Source organism: Mercenaria mercenaria, chromosome 1, assembly GCF_021730395.1.
Source record: "Mercenaria mercenaria strain notata chromosome 1, MADL_Memer_1, whole genome shotgun sequence".
Classification (NCBI taxonomy): Eukaryota; Metazoa; Mollusca; class Bivalvia; order Venerida; family Veneridae; genus Mercenaria; species Mercenaria mercenaria.
This window is the reverse complement of record NC_069361.1, coordinates 34,327,025-34,348,815: the sequence shown is the minus strand read 5'-3', so window position 1 is coordinate 34,348,815 and position 21,791 is coordinate 34,327,025. Positions and strand designations below refer to the sequence as shown.

General features: G+C 32.4%; 1 protein-coding gene across 1 annotated transcript in view; it reads right to left on the bottom strand.

Moving 5' to 3' along the window:
• Positions 1-10,381, bottom strand: part of LOC123542215 (uncharacterized) — a 71,953-nt gene extending 61,572 nt beyond the window's left edge. The window contains exons 1-3 of the mRNA XM_045327930.2: positions 10,331-10,381; positions 8,674-8,703; positions 5,733-5,762 (exon numbers count right to left, since the gene is read on the bottom strand). Of these exons, the coding sequence (XP_045183865.2) occupies positions 5,733-5,762; positions 8,674-8,703; positions 10,331-10,333 (63 nt within the window). The 5' untranslated portion in view covers positions 10,334-10,381. The remainder of the gene's footprint in view (positions 1-5,732; positions 5,763-8,673; positions 8,704-10,330) is intronic.
• Between the last annotated feature and the right edge of the window lie 11,410 nt (positions 10,382-21,791).

Sequence of the window (21,791 nt, the reverse complement as noted above, 5' to 3'; positions counted from 1 at the left end):
TAAGTAAGCGACAACTTCCCCACATGGATCAAAGGTGGAGAACTAATGACTTCTTTCAAAACAGCACGAAAATATTTGCCTTGAACAGGCGGATCGAACTTGCGGCCTCACTACAGGCAGTTTTGTACCCTACGTATGAAGGTAATAGTACATGCTGCTGCCGTCCTAACAGTATAAAAAAGTTTAAATCTGGTAACTGAAAAAATCAGCATTTTGAGTTTTTTATATCTAGCTACTTCTGTTAATTTTTACACTATATATAAACAATTTTATGCTGAAACTAAATCATAAGTTTAATATTTGTGTTTTAGTTTTACTATTTGATAACCTACTTGTACGTTACTGTTACGTATAAATCGGGTCAGTTGCATTAATTAAACCGTTTTTATTTCGCAGTAAAGATACTAACTGAAACAGAGTAAAACGTCAAAGTAACAAGACAGAAATATTTCAATAGTTTTTACTATATATCAAGTTATAACTTAAGTTAAACTACAACCGCACAATGTATAAGCGTACATTTTTCTGTACAAAAATCAATTCATGTATTGCAAACACCGAAAATTTGATATTTTAATTACAAAATCTAACCTTTGTCATCTTTTGGTAATAGAATAGACCTCCGTATCACATTTACTCTAGATTAAAACTCTAATAACGAAGCCCTTGTATTTTCAATTCCTTTTCAATATATAACCAATGCCTGAATAAATGAACACTCTATCCAAAAGCTTATAGAAAAATGATAAAAAATTATAATCATCAATGTAAACTAGCCAAAAAGGCCGTACACTTGGACGTTTGTTTAAACGATTAGTTTGTATTACATCAACATAGGAATTTTCTTATTTTGCCACTTTACATTAAAGGTATTCTTCGATAATTTCATAAAAGTACGTGACAAATTTTATCTTGAAATGCTTTATCGTTAATAAGTTTTATGAAAAATGCGTACATTACAGAAAAGGTTTTATCTTAAAGGCTAACTATTCGTTTGTTTACAATACATCATGTGTGGATATAGTATTTTGACATATATCAACTTATATATCAGCATAACATGTTCCCTTCTTTAGTAACATTGCTACATTTTAAAATTTATTTAAGTTTTTAGCATTAAACGTAAGTTTTTATATCTATACTAAATATTTTTTCTGATTTTTCAAGGTTTAATTGCTTCCTTTAAAAAAAAAGGCTGTTTTTACTATTAATCAAAACTTTTAAATAAATGATACTTTTTCTGTGAATATAACTATAAGAACATCACCATTTTGACAAAAGATAACATATCACTCTGGAATACATAGTAATAAAAATGTATATATATGTAAGGAACATTAAAACACAACGAAGCATCCAAGTACTAGAACTGAAAATAAACTAGCATGAGCCAAAACGGCAAAAAGCAATTAAACGCATACAAGAGCTGCAAGCGAAAAACAAAACTTTCTTTTAAACAAATTTAGAAGTCATAAATTGTCTGATGTAACACTTACCTTTGGCATCGTGTTCGGTTATTGTTCTCAAATAGAAAAACTCGCACAAAAAAAAATCTTTTTTTTTCTGAATACAAATACCCTAAATCGGTTACTTCCAAGTGTTTCCACGCATAAACTAGAAAGTTCAACACAGTCCTGTTAGCTTTTTAATAGTTCTTAATTCTAGTTTTCTATTTAATGTTCGAAATCTGTGTATTTTTGTGATATAGACCGGTAAATGAACGTAGCAAGTAATTGTTAATGCGAAAATATTGTCATAAAATCTCTTTATGTTCGGATTTATTATGATATTTAATTACCCTTGTTACAATTATTTGAATAGATAGATCAAATACAGGGCAAGTTTAGATTAGAATATGGAATTCATATAAGTCATCTTTTGTGGCCAATTCTGTGTTAATAAAAAAGGGATAAGATCAGATCGGATAAAAATGTAAACACAGAAAAACAAACAAACATCTGAGTGAAAAGGATTATGATAAATTAATCCGTTCTTTAAAAATAAAAAAATAAAAATAATGTTATCACGGTAAATAAAGGCAAATGGCATTGGCACAAATGTATCTCCACATAGAACAAACTGACTTATGACACTAAAGTAAGAAAAAACTAAGGACATTTCTATATATGTTTTCTTTGTATTTTATGTAATATTATACATTATTTGTTAATTAAGAATGTATTGAATGGCAGTAAATCTTCATCCGATTTGCATCGATAGACCTTGAAAAGTGTTATGGCAAAATGTGTAACTAGTACGTTATTGCTTTGAAGTACTTAATGTATGCGTCTGCCAAGTTTCGTGCGCAACAGAAGTTTCGAACTGAAGATTATTGAAACAAGGTCTAGAGCTTAGTCCAACTTTGTTTCTGTTTCCTTTTCTAAATGAGTGAAATATATTGCAAAAAATGAGAACACAGAAACTTCTTAAAACCGAAAATAATGCCTAAATTAACCCTCCTCTCGTATATGTACGAGTATACATTAGCTTGGTTGAATCTCCTGCTCAATGATATCCTGTTACAGTAATTTATGAACTATCAAAAGTAATCACTGCGCGGTGATTTAGAAACAGGATATTGTGGTAATTTGGGCTTAATTATGCTTCCGTGAATTACTTTACAAAAAAAGACCCTTTTTTGACTAATACCCGCATTTGTCGAGACAAAGGTACATATATTCGACGGATTGGCTTTTAAACTTGCACAATATGTGTGTCAACTACGTTGGCACGATCTCCTCCCCATTTGATCCTTAACTCACTCTTACTGAAAATATACCAATATGGTCCTGATATTACTGAATTTGATACGAAACAAAGAAAAAAAGCTATTTTACTTGTTTATGGCCTGGTCTGAATAAGAATTACCAGTTATCTTCTACCATCAACATAGTATTGATTGAAACTAATTACCCCGTTAATAATTCATTATTTAGGCCTATCACTTACATTTATCAGAATATCCTGGTCAAATTTACATTTCAATATCACTTGCTACAATAGACTTACAGCTGAATACATGTATACATTTGTTTTCAACACATACCCTGTAAGTGATGAAAACAATAGCATTTTCTCTCAATTTTTTGTCATTGCCATTACAAGAGCCACAAATGTATAACTCAATGCCGATATCATTTAGTCTTTACTTAAAAACATCAACCAGAAACAGATGGAAAAGTTAACGGTTTCGAAAATTTTGAAGCGCTTTAAACCCAATCTACTTCTTGTATAAATTCTTAAATTTAGTTGCAAAACAGACCTTTCACCTGAATGGAATGATGCTAAACCATTTTAAACATTTTGAGAAAGTTTATCCAAAAGTTTAACATGGCTTATTTCCCTCATTTCTTGTTGAAAACGATGAAAAACAATTCGGTTTGTAGATTCTGAGAACATAAGATTTTACAACAACTTATCATTTTCATTTCTCTTTTTTTTTATCCCTATCCAAGATAGAGCAAATTTGAAAATTCCATTAAAGATATCTCCAATTCGCATCTTTCACTAAAATATTTTATATTTACTTTAAATGTAGAAAATCCACATAAATTCTATTCAACTTTACTAAATAGGGCCTATATTATAATTAAATGTTATGCAGTAACAGTCAATTGTTAAAAAATACTTCCAGTGTTTTTAGTGGTAGAACACATTTATACTGTGTTTAGCTTTACATGTATTAAGTGTGTATTGTTTAAACCTACTGCATAGTACTGAAAAACACATTAACTTATAAACTTTATGTTCACATAAACTATATGTAGTTATTATCCATTATGACATTTGGGTCTAGCATACCTTTAAAAGTGTAGTTAATGACAAAACTGCATCTCTTCAAACGGATTTAGAGAATTTCTCGATTAAGCTCTTTAGGCCATGGAGCACTTTGGTGCCAAGTCCAGCACATAAAGTCGTCACATCTAACAGAGATTGCCCCTTATGAAGACACAATTTATGTTATAAAGAGTTCTTCAAGACAAACAGAATGGTTACTTAAATTCATGGAGATAGAACGCTGTAAAAATCCAAGGATGATAGGTCAGTCTGTAAATGACTGAGTGTTACAAAGAGAACGAAACATTACGCATGTTACCTTTAAGTGTAACGAGGACCCCCTGTATATATTATTTCATCAATAAAGTGTTCATTCTATCTTTAGCGGCCTTAAATCGCTCTCAAGTACCAAGATTTGATTGATTGTCGTTGCTGTTATCAATAATTCTACTAATATCTGAAGGGCAACAATCAAGTACAAATTAATTCATAGTTTCTACGTGTACTTGACAATATTTGAAACTGCTAAAGTTAAACTTGTGTGTCATGGACAGAAAGTACCGTTTTGGACAAAGGGATTGCATTTGACATATTGAAGTTCTAACAAATTGGTATTTAGTTGTTTGAAATTATCGCTTAGCTGGTCACTTAATTAAAAGTGGCGGCCACTAAAAGATGTTTAACTGAAACGTATATTAGAACTTAAGTTTGCCTTTGAAACTACATATTGTAGACTAGATACACAAGTTTCAGACGCCAAAAACTGCATAATATACAATGCTGACGCATATGTACCGACATTCCTACAATATGTAACCGCCTATCATTTTTAAATCAAAGGATATTACATTTTCCGCTAATTCGTAAATTTTAAACTTTTTCTGCTGCTATTTATTACAATACGAACGTAATTTTTAATTATCTTTTAATATTAAATAAAGAAATTTGCCTTGATTTATGATAAATGTAATACCACCGTTTGGTACCGTTGTCGCCATTTCACGTGACATTTCATAAATATGTGTAAGTGTTACTACAACCACATACACCCGAAATTTCGTGTCACGGGTCGGCACACGGTAAAACGTTCAAATTTAAGATAAGATGGATTAGCTCAGTCAAGGTTAAGGTGGCAATCTGGCAAATTTATGATTAATGTTTTATTGACCTCTATATATGAAATTTACAAAACAAAAATTGGTTCAAAAGTCATGGCTGTACGCAATATGTACTAGTATTTCATTTAAAGGATTTATTTAAAATTAAACTCTATACGTTTTAAGTTTTTGGATTTGTTATCATATTTAAAACGTGTGCCCATAAGCAATACACTCATTGTTTGATCATTTAAAACTTTAACTTTTCAAAAGAAATTGAAGGCCATTTGCTATTCAAAATACACGCAGTATCAATACAGTAAGTAGCGTTGATAAGTTTACAATATTTGTAGATAAGTGACGACATACTAAATATCTATTTCTAACTTCAATATATTTTTTTCTAGTAAACTAAAACCTGCAGAAAAGTAAAAAAAAAAAATAAATAAATAAAAGCCGGCTACAAATTGAAGCTTCTCGTTCGCAAAATAATTGTAAAAAAATCGGCTTCCTTAAACACCCAGTTTGAAAAAACATATAGTTTTAACCGAAAGGATTTACATTTGAATGTTTTGATAACATAACTCCATAGATTGTTGCAGATTATTCGTGTTCATTTTTGAGTAGCAATAAGAAATGTTTTATTTGATATAAAAACTGATATTTAGATCTACGTATAACTTAACTTCATACAAACGGCAAAACTATAACAAAACGCACTTTTTGTATTGAGATGATTTCATTTTACCAACACAACAGCGAACGAGAGGCTATAAGCACACAAAAGTAAAAATATATTTTATATGCAATGATACATCAAGTTATATAAAGTTTTAGCACAAAGCTGTAATACATTACCAAATGGTCTACTTCCTCTTGTCCCTTAGCCTAGTGTTACACAATATCAATATTACTTCCACACAAAATGTTTAAGATATAATTATTATCACATACCCATTTTTAAACAACGTTAATCTCAAACGTCAATATTTGTCCGCACTGACGTTCAAGACGTCACGGCACATTTAGAACATGTGACATATTTGACGTTCAAGACAAGATGTCACGGCACATTTAGAGCATTTGACATATAAAACAAACTAATTAAACACATATAAAAATGTAATCACAGTAACAGAACAACTATGTTGGAATGTAAAATTGGATGTTAGAATGTGTGACTTAACAATGCCACTTTAGTAATAATGTAATTTTAACTTAATTTACTTAAAAAGTAGCTAAATATAGCTTAACTAGTTAATGTAGAATGAGTAATTAAAAGCTACTACAATAAGCTATTTATCAATGTAGGAGAAAACAAAACGATGTGCTAAACAGACTACAGGCTGAAATAATTTCTTTACAAAGTAAGGCAAATTTATTAGAATTGCTTTGTTTTTGCTATTCAAAACCTGTTCAAACTTCAATGAATATGGTTTTCTTTTCTTTAGTAATAAGGGTTTATATATTTACATGACATATATTTAATCTTTATTAGAGTCTCATCTATGTACATACATATGTTACATTCATAATACTTAAAATCTAATGCACACAGCCGTTCTAATAAAAGAATGATAAGGGACTAAAATCATTATTCATAACACTCCCAGTTAGATACTTAAGCTCCGAAAATGTTGCTAACCTATTACTACCATTAAAATCATAAAGTGCCCCTTAAAACACTTTACATTAAGAAATCAGCACCCGCTTTGATAATGTCAAGCAAACATATGCCGCTTGAAAAAAAAATGTCTAGCTGGTTGTCATCACATAGGTTACAGACATGTAAACTTCTCCGTATGTTAAACATTCTACATTTTCTGACTGGTAGTTTGTGGTTCATACATCTTAACTTCAAGAGTACAACACCTAAACCATATGGCAAAATATAAAGCAAAGTCAGTCTTAAAAATAAGATAATTCGAACATTTATTTTATAATCTGAACATAATATTAATTATATTCTGAACGAACTGATCATGAAGTCTAGTATTTACAGCTTTCTTGCAGCTAACCGAACACCAAACGACTGATCTAACAAGTAATTAGATAAATAAAGACTGTCTAAGTTTTTTCCATAAAACATACCCAAAGACGCATAACATTACTTCTACAAAGCGAGGAATACATAGTCTTATACAATGTTGAAGTATTTTTGCAATTTTACTATTAAGTAAATATACACCAGTAGTTAAGAACTCTGCTTTCAATAGGCAAAGCTCGCCATAGATCATACAATTTGGTGTACCCTGTTGACATTTAAGAATAAGTTTATAAAATTTCAACTGAAACTTATCACTATTGTTAAGATTATCTATACAATGTTTATGAAGCGGAAGTGGGAAGACAACCTTGTATGGAAGCCTACAAGGCGAAAATGAAAAAAAAAAAAAAAAAAAAAAACGACAATTCTGTATGGGAGATTTGGCGCGTGACGTCATTTGTGGCGTCATTTTCATTTATGTTGTAAAACTTGCCTTAAAAACGATGTTTATTAGGCTTAAGAACAAATTTATATCGTTTGTATAATACTCATAAATGTAGCTGCGTACGTGCTCCTTTCGCGGAAGGAATAATACTGCGTTTTTAAAATCGCACAGAACTCGTGCAAAGTTCTAGACACAAAGTAATTGAAATTGTACCTATAGTTATATAGTAACAGTCTTGGATAATTGTGAAACTTTTCTCTTGATTTTGACATTTACTATATTTGGTTTTACATTTAGATATGCTGGATTAATATCTATTTGGTCTGACATTTATCACAATTACAATACTCAAGTTTTTTCTTCTAAAAACTGTAATTAAGTCCAAATTTTTTAGTTTTCATTTCTTCATAATATCTTATAAAGCAATTTAGTGGACAAAGTACCTGCCACATAGCCCGAAGGTCGAGGGCTCGAACCCAACATGTTCGTCTTCCCTCTTTTACAAATTGCCCTTTTTGTGCAACAATTAAGCAAAACATTTATCGATTTAATCCTGATAGGCCCGAACATGTAGCGACTGAAAGATATATAGGGAAGCACTACGTTATGGGATTTTATCGATTTTAAGTATATGAAGGAGTTTCTAAGCAGTGTCAAAACTGTCCCCCCCCCCCCCCTTGCTTACGACAAAAGTATTTTTCAAGAGGTAAATGCAAGAATATTTGAAATAAGCATCGAACATTTTTTATTAAATAAATACAGAAATAGAACTAGATATAATTGACCAGTTATACTTTTCAGATAAGAAATCTTATTCAACTGCTGCAGACACACTTTAAAAAAGAACTCATTCAAACTTCAGCGTTGCAATATGTATCTTTTGGAAAAATAATATTCTGCAACGACTGATATTAAGAAAGTAAGAGTGAACTTTTTCTATCAAAGCCCGCCATATTGGTAAACAACACAATCTATTATGGTATATACATGTAATAGTTAAAGATATGGATAGCAAACATATACCATCAATTTTGGCACAAAATAAATATATGTGAATGAAATAAGTAAAAAGTAATCCATTTTGGCTCATACAAAATAAATATCAGTGAATTAAATATATACCATGGGTAAACAACAATTTTCGCACATTCATAATAGATACATGGGAAGCAAAAATATAGAGTCTACCATGGATACACAACAATTAATGTTGGTACATACATAATGAATACATGGGAAGCAAATGTATACCATTACATGGGTAAACAGCAGAGCCAATTTTGGTACAATAAAATAGAGATATGGGTGTAATACACTACCAAGAGAATGTATAGCATGGGTAAACAAAAGTCAATATTGGTACATACTTTACCAGTTACCGGGCGGCTCCTTGTGGTCTAAAACATAAGGAAGAGAATGAATGCCGTAGAGGGCTCTAATTTTCGTGAATGACACTAACTGTCATAAAGGACGCTTACAAAGCGAAAACTATTGTACACGGTGTCTCCTACTGGTTGGATGAAGGTAACTGTTACAACAAAATTCATAACAACTGCCGGTACATATGTTTTCTTTTGAAGTACTAACATTTGTGACCTGTTAGTGTAACACTGAGATATGCGTCTGGAATTTCCTTGTGACACATCGCACTTGTAAATGTTTGTACCATGTTATGTGAATATTCTAACCATTCATAGGAAATTTACTGACAGTACAGGAGTGTGGTTTTGACCTTTTATCGGAAGGTCTGGGTCTTGAGCTTTACACATTGTCTTTTGTGTCGAGTATTATTACAATTAATTGAAGAATGGCAAATTTATTGACCGGGCACGAAGTTTGATCTTGTTAACGTTTGATCTCCATATGTGACCTTAATATTGCAGCATGGCGAACATTTGTGTCAATTAGTTCAAAACTCTATCTTATGGACCGGTTACAAATGACGGACAGACGCACGGGTGGACTAGGCGCACACCTATGATGAAAGCAATTTCAAATGCAAAAGAATAAATTCTTGTACGAGATGGTCATTAAATGTACGTAGATATGCGGTTTTTAAAGATGGTTAATCACATTTTGGACAAGCTATGGCGCTGTATGAAACTTTACCAATTGATTATATGCATTTAGTTGTGTTCACTGAGCGGGTAGATGATGTAAGATTTCACCGAATGCATTTTAAGAATTTGATTTTCTTATCCAGACAAAATTGTTTTAACATATTAAGTACAAATTTAAAAGATACACTTTGCCAAAGGAATTACCTGAATATCAGAACTGTTGTTTTACATTTGGCTAAGATTGGATTGACAATAATATATGAAAAATGCAAGTCTATTATTACCTCTTGTTGCGCAACCAAGAAAAAATGGAAGTGCATGAAATCAGAAGCTAAACCTGTTTTAAACCTGGTTCTTGCGTTTTGGTTCATATTGTTGAAATATCCAAATATATATCAAATGCAAATATGAAGTAGTTTTAAACTCTTAAAATATAAAAGAGGGATTGTCAATTTCATACACAATAATAAAACACACATTTAATAGTGATTCAACTCTATGTAATGCGTCTTTTTGTGTCTTAAATAAATCTTTAACTGAATATATAAAAGCTGAAAAATGTCATAAAAATGTTACTTAAAACGTGACTGACCACCTTTAGAGTCAGGGTCACAAAGAGTAATATACATGTATATGCATACGTTTTTAAAACCGCTAAAATTTGTAATTATTAATGTTAAACTTCCTTATATTATAAACTGTCATTTATTATATACAAGAGTCCGACGAAGTGGCTCTTAACAAAGCGAAAATAAAAGTCATACATCACACCTATATATGTAAGTACTTAAATTACAACTTGATAAAATAAGAATAAAAAACCAGATGGAATTACCACAATAATGAGACAAGATCATAAAATGGAATGATAAAGTTAAAAAGAAATCAAATGTAACAAAATCTTTTCATATATCTTAAGGCACTTAAGTTTTATTACAAAAATAAATATTTAAAACTAACATACCATATCTTTCTATAACGGCTTAATCTATTGATCCAACATAGATTTATGTTAAACCTTGATTAGTCTATTAACAGTCAGAGATTTAGTGAAATGCAAGCGTCACTTTGTTATCTTTAACTAATTTCTTTACCCTTGGATAATCACATAAACTTTTATAGGCGAGTTCTTATTCCATGTTCTAATTTGTAGTTAAATTCCTAATTACATGTAAAGCAAATCTGGTCTTCTTTTACTTTTATTCGAGTATTTCATTTTCAATTAAGATTAATTAGAACTGAATCAAGATTAATTAAAGTTTAATAGATCAAGTGATTGATTTTTTTTTTTTTTGGATGAAACATAAGAATAATACACTGCTATCACGCGCTCATTAATTTCTAATTAAAGCTTAAGTACTAGCACTTTCATTATTTGTAAGGATTTGCTACATGCAGCTAAGGCATTCTGTTTCGTAAGAAAATGTAGGAATATTTCGCTGATTGAATGTGCGGATAGAAACGTCCGCAAAACAATTACCCGAGAGCCAGATATTTCTCTGGTGATAGATACTTTTTGCAAGCCGTATTCTTCAATCAATACAATATGTAAAGTAAAGCTCAACCACTATTTATCACAGCCCGCCCGCTTAGCTCAGTAGGTAAGAGCGTTGGTCTACGGATCGCGGGGTCGTCAGTTCAATCCTCGGACGGGGCGTATGTTCTCCGTGACTATTTGATAAACGACATTTATACTGGTACAGAATCCAGGAACACTGGTTAGGTTAACTGCCCGCCGTTACATGACTGAAATACTGTTGAAAAACGGCGTTAAACCCAAAACGAACAAACACTATTTATTAAAGTAGCGCATTAATTTACACATTCATTTATAAATAACAACACGTGAGTCTTCTTACACACCGGGGTGAAAGACAAGCCGATGATGTTCCAGCGCAGGCAAAAAAAACCCCGAGAAAATCCTGCCCGGCATGCAATAAATATACATAGATTCTACAACTAAAATAAAAAACATTAAGAAAAACTATGAAATATAGAACACAATTTATAACTCTATGAAGTATTAAACAGTGCATTTTGCATGTAATGCTTGATAACGAGTAAAGCATTTCATGATTAATTTATCTCATAATTTTAATATAGCTTGCTCTATATTTAATATACAGTCTATTAAGATTATCAATTCATTTGTGAATTTTCAAGTCACGATTAATGTCTTGAAAAGTAACTCTATCTATCATCTCTATATTGCATTTCAAAAGAATAAATAGTTTCTTTCAACAGACGTAGCAGAGGGTATTTGAATTGCCTTCTTAACGATATCAATGTATACTATCGATTTGTCGGATTTTTTTCTTTCTTTTTACAACAGGTCACATTTCAATCATTTGGAGTTTTAGCTTCGCTTTTTACAAAACACCCAATTACCTCAACAGAAAAAAGTATCAATTTCATTTTAAATAAATATATTTTGGTTTCGTTCAAATACGCGTGTATGCTTGAGGAAATATGTGGTACGCGACTTAAATGAATTTTGCTTGGTATTGACAGCAAAACTCGGCTGTTAAATAAATATCAGATCATCAAATTGATTGAATAAACTGGCTGGCCACAGTGTAAATAAATTGGCATACATTTTTGGTATCATTCAAGTGTGATGTTATATAAAATAATTACTATGTTATTAAAGCTATAGCATCATGCTAGCATTAGAAATATGTGTAGCAATATGAATAATGACCTTTTTCAAATCTGACAGCGGAACAGAAAGTGAAAAGAACTTCTTTTATAAATACAACCGATTCAGAAATGAAAGGCTTCAGCTATTCTGTCCTTGAAAACTTCATTTTGATGCAGAAAATCGCAATTACAGTTTCAAGATTTTATTTAGATCATGGGTTATCACAACCATGTGATCAGAACAATAACACCATTAGAAACAAGTAACTAAACATGTATATGTTTAATATAATAGGAAATACTAAGACAAAAAGTTTGTATTATTTTAAAGGAGAATGACTATTTGACATAAGATAAAAGAGTCTTACAAAATTTAGCCAATTTGGCAAGTTCTTTTTTTTTCATTTACTGTTCATTAATTGATCTAACTTAATACAATTAGAGTTACGATAAAAGTACAAGTAAATATTTTTGTTTCTGTCATCTGAAAAATGTTGACATTCAAACAAGTAATGGAATTCATCCTTAAACGATTACTATTACACAAGTGACCTTTCAATATTTTGACTACGACCTACTTCAATAGGGAAATTGAGATTCATTAAAACCAACATTTTATTTATTTGTTTCCTATGCTCGCATAGAAGGTCAGTCTGCCTCACTTTGGTTCGGCACAGCACAAAAAAACTATTTCTCTTTTAACCCATTATTCAGACAATCGTCCCTTTCTTCTTATTCTTCATTTGAAAGCGGTTTAATCTGCATGATTTTGAACCATTTGGGAGGATTGTTTATATGTTGGCAAATCTTAACTACAACCGATTTGTGTTGTTTCTTTCATGCCAATATATGGTCAATCTCTTTGAATATTATGTATTTACATTGAAATGAAAATATGCAACAAAATATAATTAAACTATCAGAGCTTCAAATTCACTTGTTGGGTGAATAGTTCAATATCTTCATTTACTTACAATAAATGGCAGGAAGCATAACGTAGAAATAATTAAAAACGGCTATCAGATTAATGAAATTATAGACCGCCCTGGTAACACACCGCGCCCTCCCCACCTCTAACCCCATCCCATCCCACAAACATTATTTTTAATTTGCTTTCTTTTTTTTAAATCTTAAACCTTCCATGAACATTTATCAGCATGCAAAGTTGTACCTCCCCCACCTCGCTCCTCCACCCAGTCACCCCCCACCACCCATACGTTGCAACCACCCCTACCCTCGACCTGCCAACTTTCTTTTATTTTTTTTTTCAATCGATATGCTCATAATAAGACAAATCGCAGATTTTAGATGCAACGAATTAGCATTTTGTCAATATTTCGAATATTATTGAAAAGACATGTTTTATTAAGTAAAATGTTTCAAAACTCTAGAAAATTATTGAAAAACGTAAGTATGCCACATTTAATTAAGAAATAATAAATCTGTTCCTATATTTTATCAGTTAATAAAATATGGGCAGGAGTTTGGATGCGTAATAATTAAATCACGAGTGTGTAGCACGAGTGATTTAATTATTCGCATCCAAACGACTGACCATGTTTTATTAATTGATAAAATTATTGGAACATATTTATTATTTCGATTCTAACAATGCAAATACTTCGCATTTTACAGTACTACATTTTCAGCTTTTCAGCGTAGTACGTCATTCCGGTCATATGCTGTTACAATTTACCCCCTATGGTTAGAAAGAGTTGCATAGCCAATGGAACGTATAGATATTTGTTTCTTTTTATCAGAATTTTGAGAAGTATTTATGAATTAGTAATCTAACAGCTCGAAAACTAATTATGAAGAGAATCATAAAATTAGTCGAGTTGACTCTGTGTTACAAGTTACGAGCTTAACTTTATATGACGTCACATCAGTATGACGTCATACTTTATGTCATACATTTATGACGTCACCACTGAATCTTAATTAAGCTAATTGAATTCGCTCGTAGAGATCAAAACGTGTTTTACGGTCCTACACATAAGTCAGTATGACTTTTTATCATATTTGTGTTTTTGAAATGCTGTTTTCAACCGTTTGGCCCTTAAATAATTCGTATGTAATGGAACTGAAGTAGAATCTCTTATGCCACAATCATAGGGGGTGAAATGTAACAGCCAACCATGTTTTATCGTAGATTCATGCATAGGCGATTTCGCTATATGTTTATATAGCAATTGCTGCAGATCGTGTTAGAATATTCATTCTAATATGCTTTTCTCTGTTAAAACACTCTTACGCTAGAATAACGTCACGTTAACGTGCGGTGACGTTAATGTTTTTGTTGCGACCAAGAAAGAGCGCTACTATAATTTATCTACTGTTTTAGATTAAGGGCATATTAGAATCGAAATAATTTATACTAAAACCGTATTTTAACACTATTTATACACTCGGGCGGTAATACGTCGTACAAATAATTTCACTCGGGCTGCATGAATAGATGGTATTTGTCCGAGAATAATCAAGCACTGCGGTCACTTTATTACTCCTGCTATAGCTCATGTTATAAACCAAAGCATTCGTTACGGAATATTTCCAGATGCATTTAAGGAGGCGTTTGTAATACCAATTTTTAAAAGCGGTAACAAAGATGACCCCAATAATTATCGACCGATGTCAATTTTACCAACTATGTCTAAAATTTTCGAAAGACACATTCCTTTTTTTAAGTCGACTAAAATCATCCATTCCTCACAGTCAGGTTTTTGTCAACATGATTCGTGCCACACTGCTCTTATTCACTTAATATATACTTAGTTAAGAGATATATATCCTGGGAAATATGTTGGGTCAGTGTGTCTTGACCTTAGAAAAGCTTTTGACTTAGATGACCATCAAATTCTCCTGTATAAACTTGAACTGTATCAGTTTTCTAACAATACAATTAATATATTCAAATCGTATCTTTCAAATAGAACTCTGGTTATTAACTGAAATTGAAGGGTACGTTCCATGATTCGGATATTGGAAGAGTGATAAAACATACTTTCAGGGGTGTAGTGACTAAAAAAGTCAGAAATGAAAAAAATGGGCAAAACTTACAAGGCAATACATTGGAGTTGACTGGAAAACATCAGAATCTGTTCAAACAGGACATGAAATCACCACACATCATCTACCATCATTGGATCATTCATATTCGTCTTGTGGAATCGGATCATAAAGATATGGACACAATATTAAGTACTATTACAAGCTCCAACAATTTAGACCAGTTTGAACTGAGTGAAAAATCCGAATTATTACTGCAATCTCAATTAACACTAAACAAATGTAATGAAGAATGTAGATGGAATCCTGAAATTTTTAGAATGTGTTTAACTTTATACTGTATATCAACAAAAAGCTACGAATTTATTTCAAAATGTGGATACTTAATACTTCCATCCGAGAGCCAAATAAGAAGGTATAAAAATTAAGTTGATCAAACAGCAGGTTTCAACAATGATATTTTTCAATGGATGAATAATTAGGCTGTTACAGAAAATATACCTGCAGAAGGATTTGAAGGTGGACTTTAGGTTGATGAGATGAGAATCCAGGAGGATATTCAGTTAAAAAGAGTTGGCAATGAATTTCAACTAATTAGCTTTGTTCAATGTTGTGAGGAGTCCACAGCCTTCTATAATCTGTCTGGGAAACATGGCAAACTAGCAACTCCTGTTTCACAGTTATTATTCCTTGGTGATACTGGTTTCAGATTTCCTGTGGCATGCTTTCCAACTTCGCAAGCAAGTGCAAATGAACTGTACTTAATATTCTGATAAGCAGTACCGAAGTTAAGCATTTACGGATTTAAGGTAACATACATAAGCTTAGATGGTGGTGGAGCTGCAAACAGATCTTTCATGAAGACCTTTTCTTCCTCAGGAATGCGAGACCTCTGACTCTATCAAAACTTTGCAGTTTTCAAATGTATTTAATCCAAAAAATGCCAAACATAACTGTTATTATGGACTATTCCCACATGATGAAAATATAAGAAATAACATTTCAAAAAGTGGATATTTGGCAAACCATAAAAAGGTATTAATGTTCAATAAAAAGTACATGTACATAAGATGGAGTCACTGGTATAATGCTTATCGACGGAACGTATGTAAAACACACTAAAATACACCAATCACTCGCACAGGATCACTTAGTATTAAATTCGCAGTTAAAAATGAGAAACAAATTGGCAGAAGATGTGTTGGATAAAATATGCTGAACCTTACGACCTGTTATATTAAGAGTTTAGATTCTAATAAAGCATTGGAATTTCCCACCACTGTGGAATTACTTAAAATCACATCAGTACGTGTTGAAATCTTCAGAGATAACAGACCACTGCATACTTATGAGAACATAAGGTTGCATCAAATTAGACAGGTTCTTGGATGGATAAGGGTTTGGGGAAAACAAATTAATGAGAGTGATAAGGAAAATAAAGAAAATGTTTAATGTCCACAGAAACCAGGGAAGATGTTGTTTCGTGTCTCCTTGGAATTGATGAAATGTGTATGCAAAATTTTTAAAAATCACAAGGATCAATATCTCCTGCCAGGATCAACAGTAACACAATCGAGAACATTTTCTGTCAACAAAGTACACTACATAATGGGGCAAACACAAACCCGAATTATCTTACATATTGCAGAACATTTTGATAGTACTTCAACTTTGTGGTTCAACGCTGCTGTTATGTCAATTTAGTTAATGTGACCTCCAGCAAAGCAGAAATAACTTCGGTATCAGCCAAGTAAACAGTTTTTGTGTGTTTTCTAAATCTAAATTTCATGGTTTTATATATGGCAGTACAAGTGTCCATCTCATAGAAAAAGTGCCACACTCTTGCACTTGACAGTGACAATGTGTTTCAATCATTAAAAATAATTATTGAACGATGTTGGATGCTCACCCTACATGCCCTGGGCATAAAAATTAACTTGTGAATTTTTAATTTCCTTGAAACAGTGCTACCTTTTACGTGCAATTCAAACAACAGTATCATCACTATTATACAGCTTTCAAATTTTAATTTCTATTTCTTGTTGCATGATAACATCATTGAAAATGAGAATGGTAAAGTGTACTTACCAAATATTCAGAAGAAATTGACAGGTACGTTTCATACCCGTGATATTGGAAAAGCGATGAAACAGACTTCCAAGGGTAAAGTGATTAAAAAGTCATAAATAAAGAATTTTGGGCAAATCGTACAAAGCAATATATTGGAGTTCACTGGAACACATCAGAATCTGATGAAATCACCACACATCATCTACCATCATTGGATCTTTCATATTCCATAAGTCTAAGAGGAATCGGATCATAAAGATATGGACACAATATTAGATACTATTACAAGCGGCAACAATTTAGACCAGTTTAAACTGGGTGAAAAATCCGAATTATTACTGCAATCTCAATTATCACTCAACAAATGTAATGAAGAACGTAGATGGAATCCTGAAATAATTGAATGTGTTTAACTTCAATTATCTGTCTAGGAATCATGGTATCAAACTAGCAACTCATGATTTACAGTTATTATTTCTTGGTGATACTGGTTTCCGATTTCCTGTTGCACATATTCCAACTTCACAAGCAAGTGCAAATGAACTGTTTGTTTTTGTTTGTTTTTTTTTGGGGGGGGGGGGGGGGGGGGGAGGTTTAACGCCATTTTTCAACAGTATTTCAGTCATGTAACGGCGGGCAGTTAACCTAACCAGTATTCCTGGATTCTGTACCAGTACAAACCTGTTCTCCGCAAGTAACTGCCAACTTCCCCACATGAATCAGAGGTGGAGGACTAATGATTTCAGACACAATGTCGTTTATCAAATAGTCACGGAGAATATACGCCCCGCCCGAGGATCGAACTCATGACCCCGCGATCCGTAAACCGACGCTCTTACCTACTGAGCTAAGCGGGCGGGGTACAAATGAACTGTACTTAATATTCTGGCAAGCAGTTCAAAGGTTAAGCATTTACGGATTAAAGTAACATACATAAGCCTAGATGATGGCGCTGCAAACAAGATCTTTCAAGAAGATTTTTCTTTCTCAGGAATGCAAGACCTCTGACTCTATCACAGCTATGCAGTTTTAAAATGTATTTAATCAAAAAAAAAGGATGCCAAAAATAACTGTTATTATGGACTATTCCAACATGATGAAAAAATAAGAGATAACGTTTCTAAAAGTGTTTTTTTTTTTTGGCAAACCATAAAGTTATTAATGCTCAATCAAAAGTACATAGTATGGAGTAACTGGTATGATGCTTATTAATGGAACATATGTAAAAACACACTTAAAATACATCAATCACTCACACACACAGGATCACTTAATACTAAATTCGCAGAAGATGTTTTGGATAAAAAATATGCTGAACCTTATGACATGTTATATTAAGAGTTTAGATTCTGATGAAGCATTGGAATTTGCCAGCACTGTGGAACTACTTAAAAACACATCAGTACGTGTTGAAATCTTCAGAGATAACAGACCACTGCATACTTATGAGGACATAAGATTGCATCAAATTAGACAGGTTCTTGAATAGTTTAGGGCTTTGGAAAAACACATTAGTGAGAGCGATATGTAAAATAAAGAAAATATTCTGGCAAGCAGTTTAAAAGCGGTAACAAGGATGACACCAATAATTATCGACCGATGTCAATTTTACTAACTATGTCTAAAATTTTCGAATGACATATTCCTTTATTACTGCAATCTTAATTAACACTAAACAAATGTAATGAAGAACGTAGATGGAATCCTGAAATGATTAGAATCTGTTTAACGTTATACTGTAGATCAACAAAAAGCTACGAATTTATTTCAAAATGTGGATACTTAATACTTCCATCCGAGAGCCAAATAAGAAGGTATAAAAATTAAGTTGACCAAACAGCAGGTTTTAACAAGGGTATTTTTCAATGAATGAATAATGAGGCTGTTAAAGAAAATATACCTGCAGAAGGATTTGAAGGTGGACTTTAGATTGATAAGACGAGAATCCAGAATTCGGTTAAAAAGACTTCGCAATTAATTTCAACCAATTGGCTTTGTTCAATGTTGTGAGGAGTCCACAGCCTTCTATATTCTGTCTGGGAAACATGGTATCAAACTATCAACAGTAACACAATCGAGAACATTTTCCGTCAGCAAAGAGCACGACATAATGGGACAAACACAAACCCGAATTATCTTACATATTGCAGAACATATTGATAGTATTTCAACTTTGTGGTTCAACGCTGCTGTTATGTCAATTTAGTTAATGTGACCTCCAGCAAAGCAGAAATACCTTCGGTATCAGCCAAGTAAACAGTTTTTGTGTGTTTTCTAAATCTAAATTTCATGGTTTTATATATGGCAGTACAAGTGCCCATCTCATAGAAAAAGTGCCACACTCTTGCACTTGACAGTGACCATGTGTTTCAATCATTAAAAATAATTATTGAACGATGTTGGATGCTCACCCTACATGCCCTGGGCATAAAAATTAACTCGTGAATTTTTCATTAACTTGAAACAGTGCTACCTTTTACGTGCAATTCAAACAACAGTATCATCACTATTATACAGCTTTCAAATTTTAATTTCTATTTCTTGTTGCATGATAACATCATTGAAAATGAAAATGGTAAAGTGTACTGATCAAATATTCAGAAGAAATTGAAAGGTACGTTTCATGCCCGTGATATTGGAAAAGCGATGAAACAGACATTCAAGGGTAAAGTGATTAAAACAGTCATAAATAAAGAATTTTAGGCAAATCGTACAAGGCAATATATTGGAGTTGACTGGAACACATCAGAATCTGATCAAACAGGACATGAAATCACCACACATCATCTACCATCATTGGATCTTTCATATTCCATAAGTCTAAATGGAATCGGTTCATAAAGATATTGACACAATATTAGATACTATTACAAGCTCCAACAATTTAGACCAGTTTGAACTAGGTGAAAAATCCGAATTATTACTGCAATCTCAATTATCACTCAGCGAATGTAATGAAGAACGTAGATGAAATCCTGAAATAATTGAATGTGTTTAACTTCAATTATCTGTCTGTGTGTGTGTGTGTGTGTGTTTAACGTCTTTTTCAACAATTTTTCAGTCATATAAACGACGGCAATTATCTGTCTGGAAATCATGGTATCAAACTAGCAACTCATGTTTTACAGTTATTTTTTCTTGGTGATACTGGTTTCCGTTTTCCTGTTGCACACATTCCAACTTCACAAGCAAGTGCAAATGAACTGTACTTAATATTCTGGCAAGCAGTTCAAAGGTTAAGCATTTACGGATTAAAGTAACATACATAAACCTAGATGGTGGCGCTGCAAACAAGATCTTTCAAGAAGATTTTTCTTTCTCGGGAATGCAAGACCTCTGACTATCACAGCTATGCAGTTTTCAAATGTTTTTAATAAAAAAAAAAAGGATGCCAAAAATAACTGTTATTATGGACTATTCCAACATGATGAAAAAATAAGAGATAAAGTTTCTAAGAGTGTTGTTTTTTTTTTTTGGCAAACCATAAAGTTATTAATGCTCAATCAAAAGTACATAATATGGAGTAACTGGTATGATGCTTATTAATGGAACGTATGTAAAAACACACTTAAAATACATCAGTCACTCACACACACAGGATCACTTATAATTAAATTCGCAGAAGATGTTTTGGATAAAAAAAATATGCTGAACCTTATGACATGTTATATTAAGAGTTTAGATTCTGATGAAGCATTGGAATTTGCCAGCACTGTGGAATTACTTAAAAACACATCAGTACGTGTTGAAATCTTCAGAGATAACAGACCACTGCATACTTATGAGGACATAAGATTGCATCAAATTAGATAAGTTCTTGAATAGTTTAGGGCTTGGGAAAAACAAATTAGTGAGAGTGATATGTAAAATAAAGAAAATCTTAAATGTCCACAAAAATCAGAGAAGATATTGTTTCGTGTCTCCTTGGAATTGAAATATGTATGCAAAAATTCAATAAACTCACAAGGATCAATAACTCCTGCCAGGATCAACAGTGACACAATTTTCTGTCAACAAAGAGCACTACATAATGGAGTAAACACAAAGGTCTGCGTGCGATGTTACACCTCCGTCCAGTCGTAACTAATTTGCTACAAATAATGTATGGTTTCTGGAAACGCTTTAAAAGTAATGTGGCTTTTAAACATGAAGCAAGCTTAATGGATAAAACCGCTCTATGATTTGCATTGCATCATGCTTAAAAATATACAAGAGTTGTCACCGGACAACGAAGCTCACCACAAATGATGAAAAGTTTAACAAAGAGGGATGGGATGGATAGTGGAGGGTATTTCTGAGTGTGTGAAATTTTTGTATTAGGAAGGTTAATTGATGTAAGAAACAATACAAAGAGACAAAGTTAAAATAGATAAATATCTCAAAGTAAAAAAAGCGTTGTGACTGGTGAGTGGTACAGGTATACTCAGAGACACGAGAAAAACAAGAAAATGAAATTCGAAAAGAAAGAAGATTTTTAGGAGGGTGTGTGAGTGTCGGATGTAGTAATGGATGTAACGGCATACTAAGAGACGATATCAAGAATACAAGTAACAAAATTGGAAAACAAAGATATCTGGGGGAAGAGAGGTCGGAGCAGGGGCGGGGTGTCGTGTTACTGGTACTGTTTAGTTTCTCAGCATTAACATTTCGGCCTGGGTGGTTCCAATACTCTCGCTTTCGTAGCTTTGGGTATTGTTTTATCACCC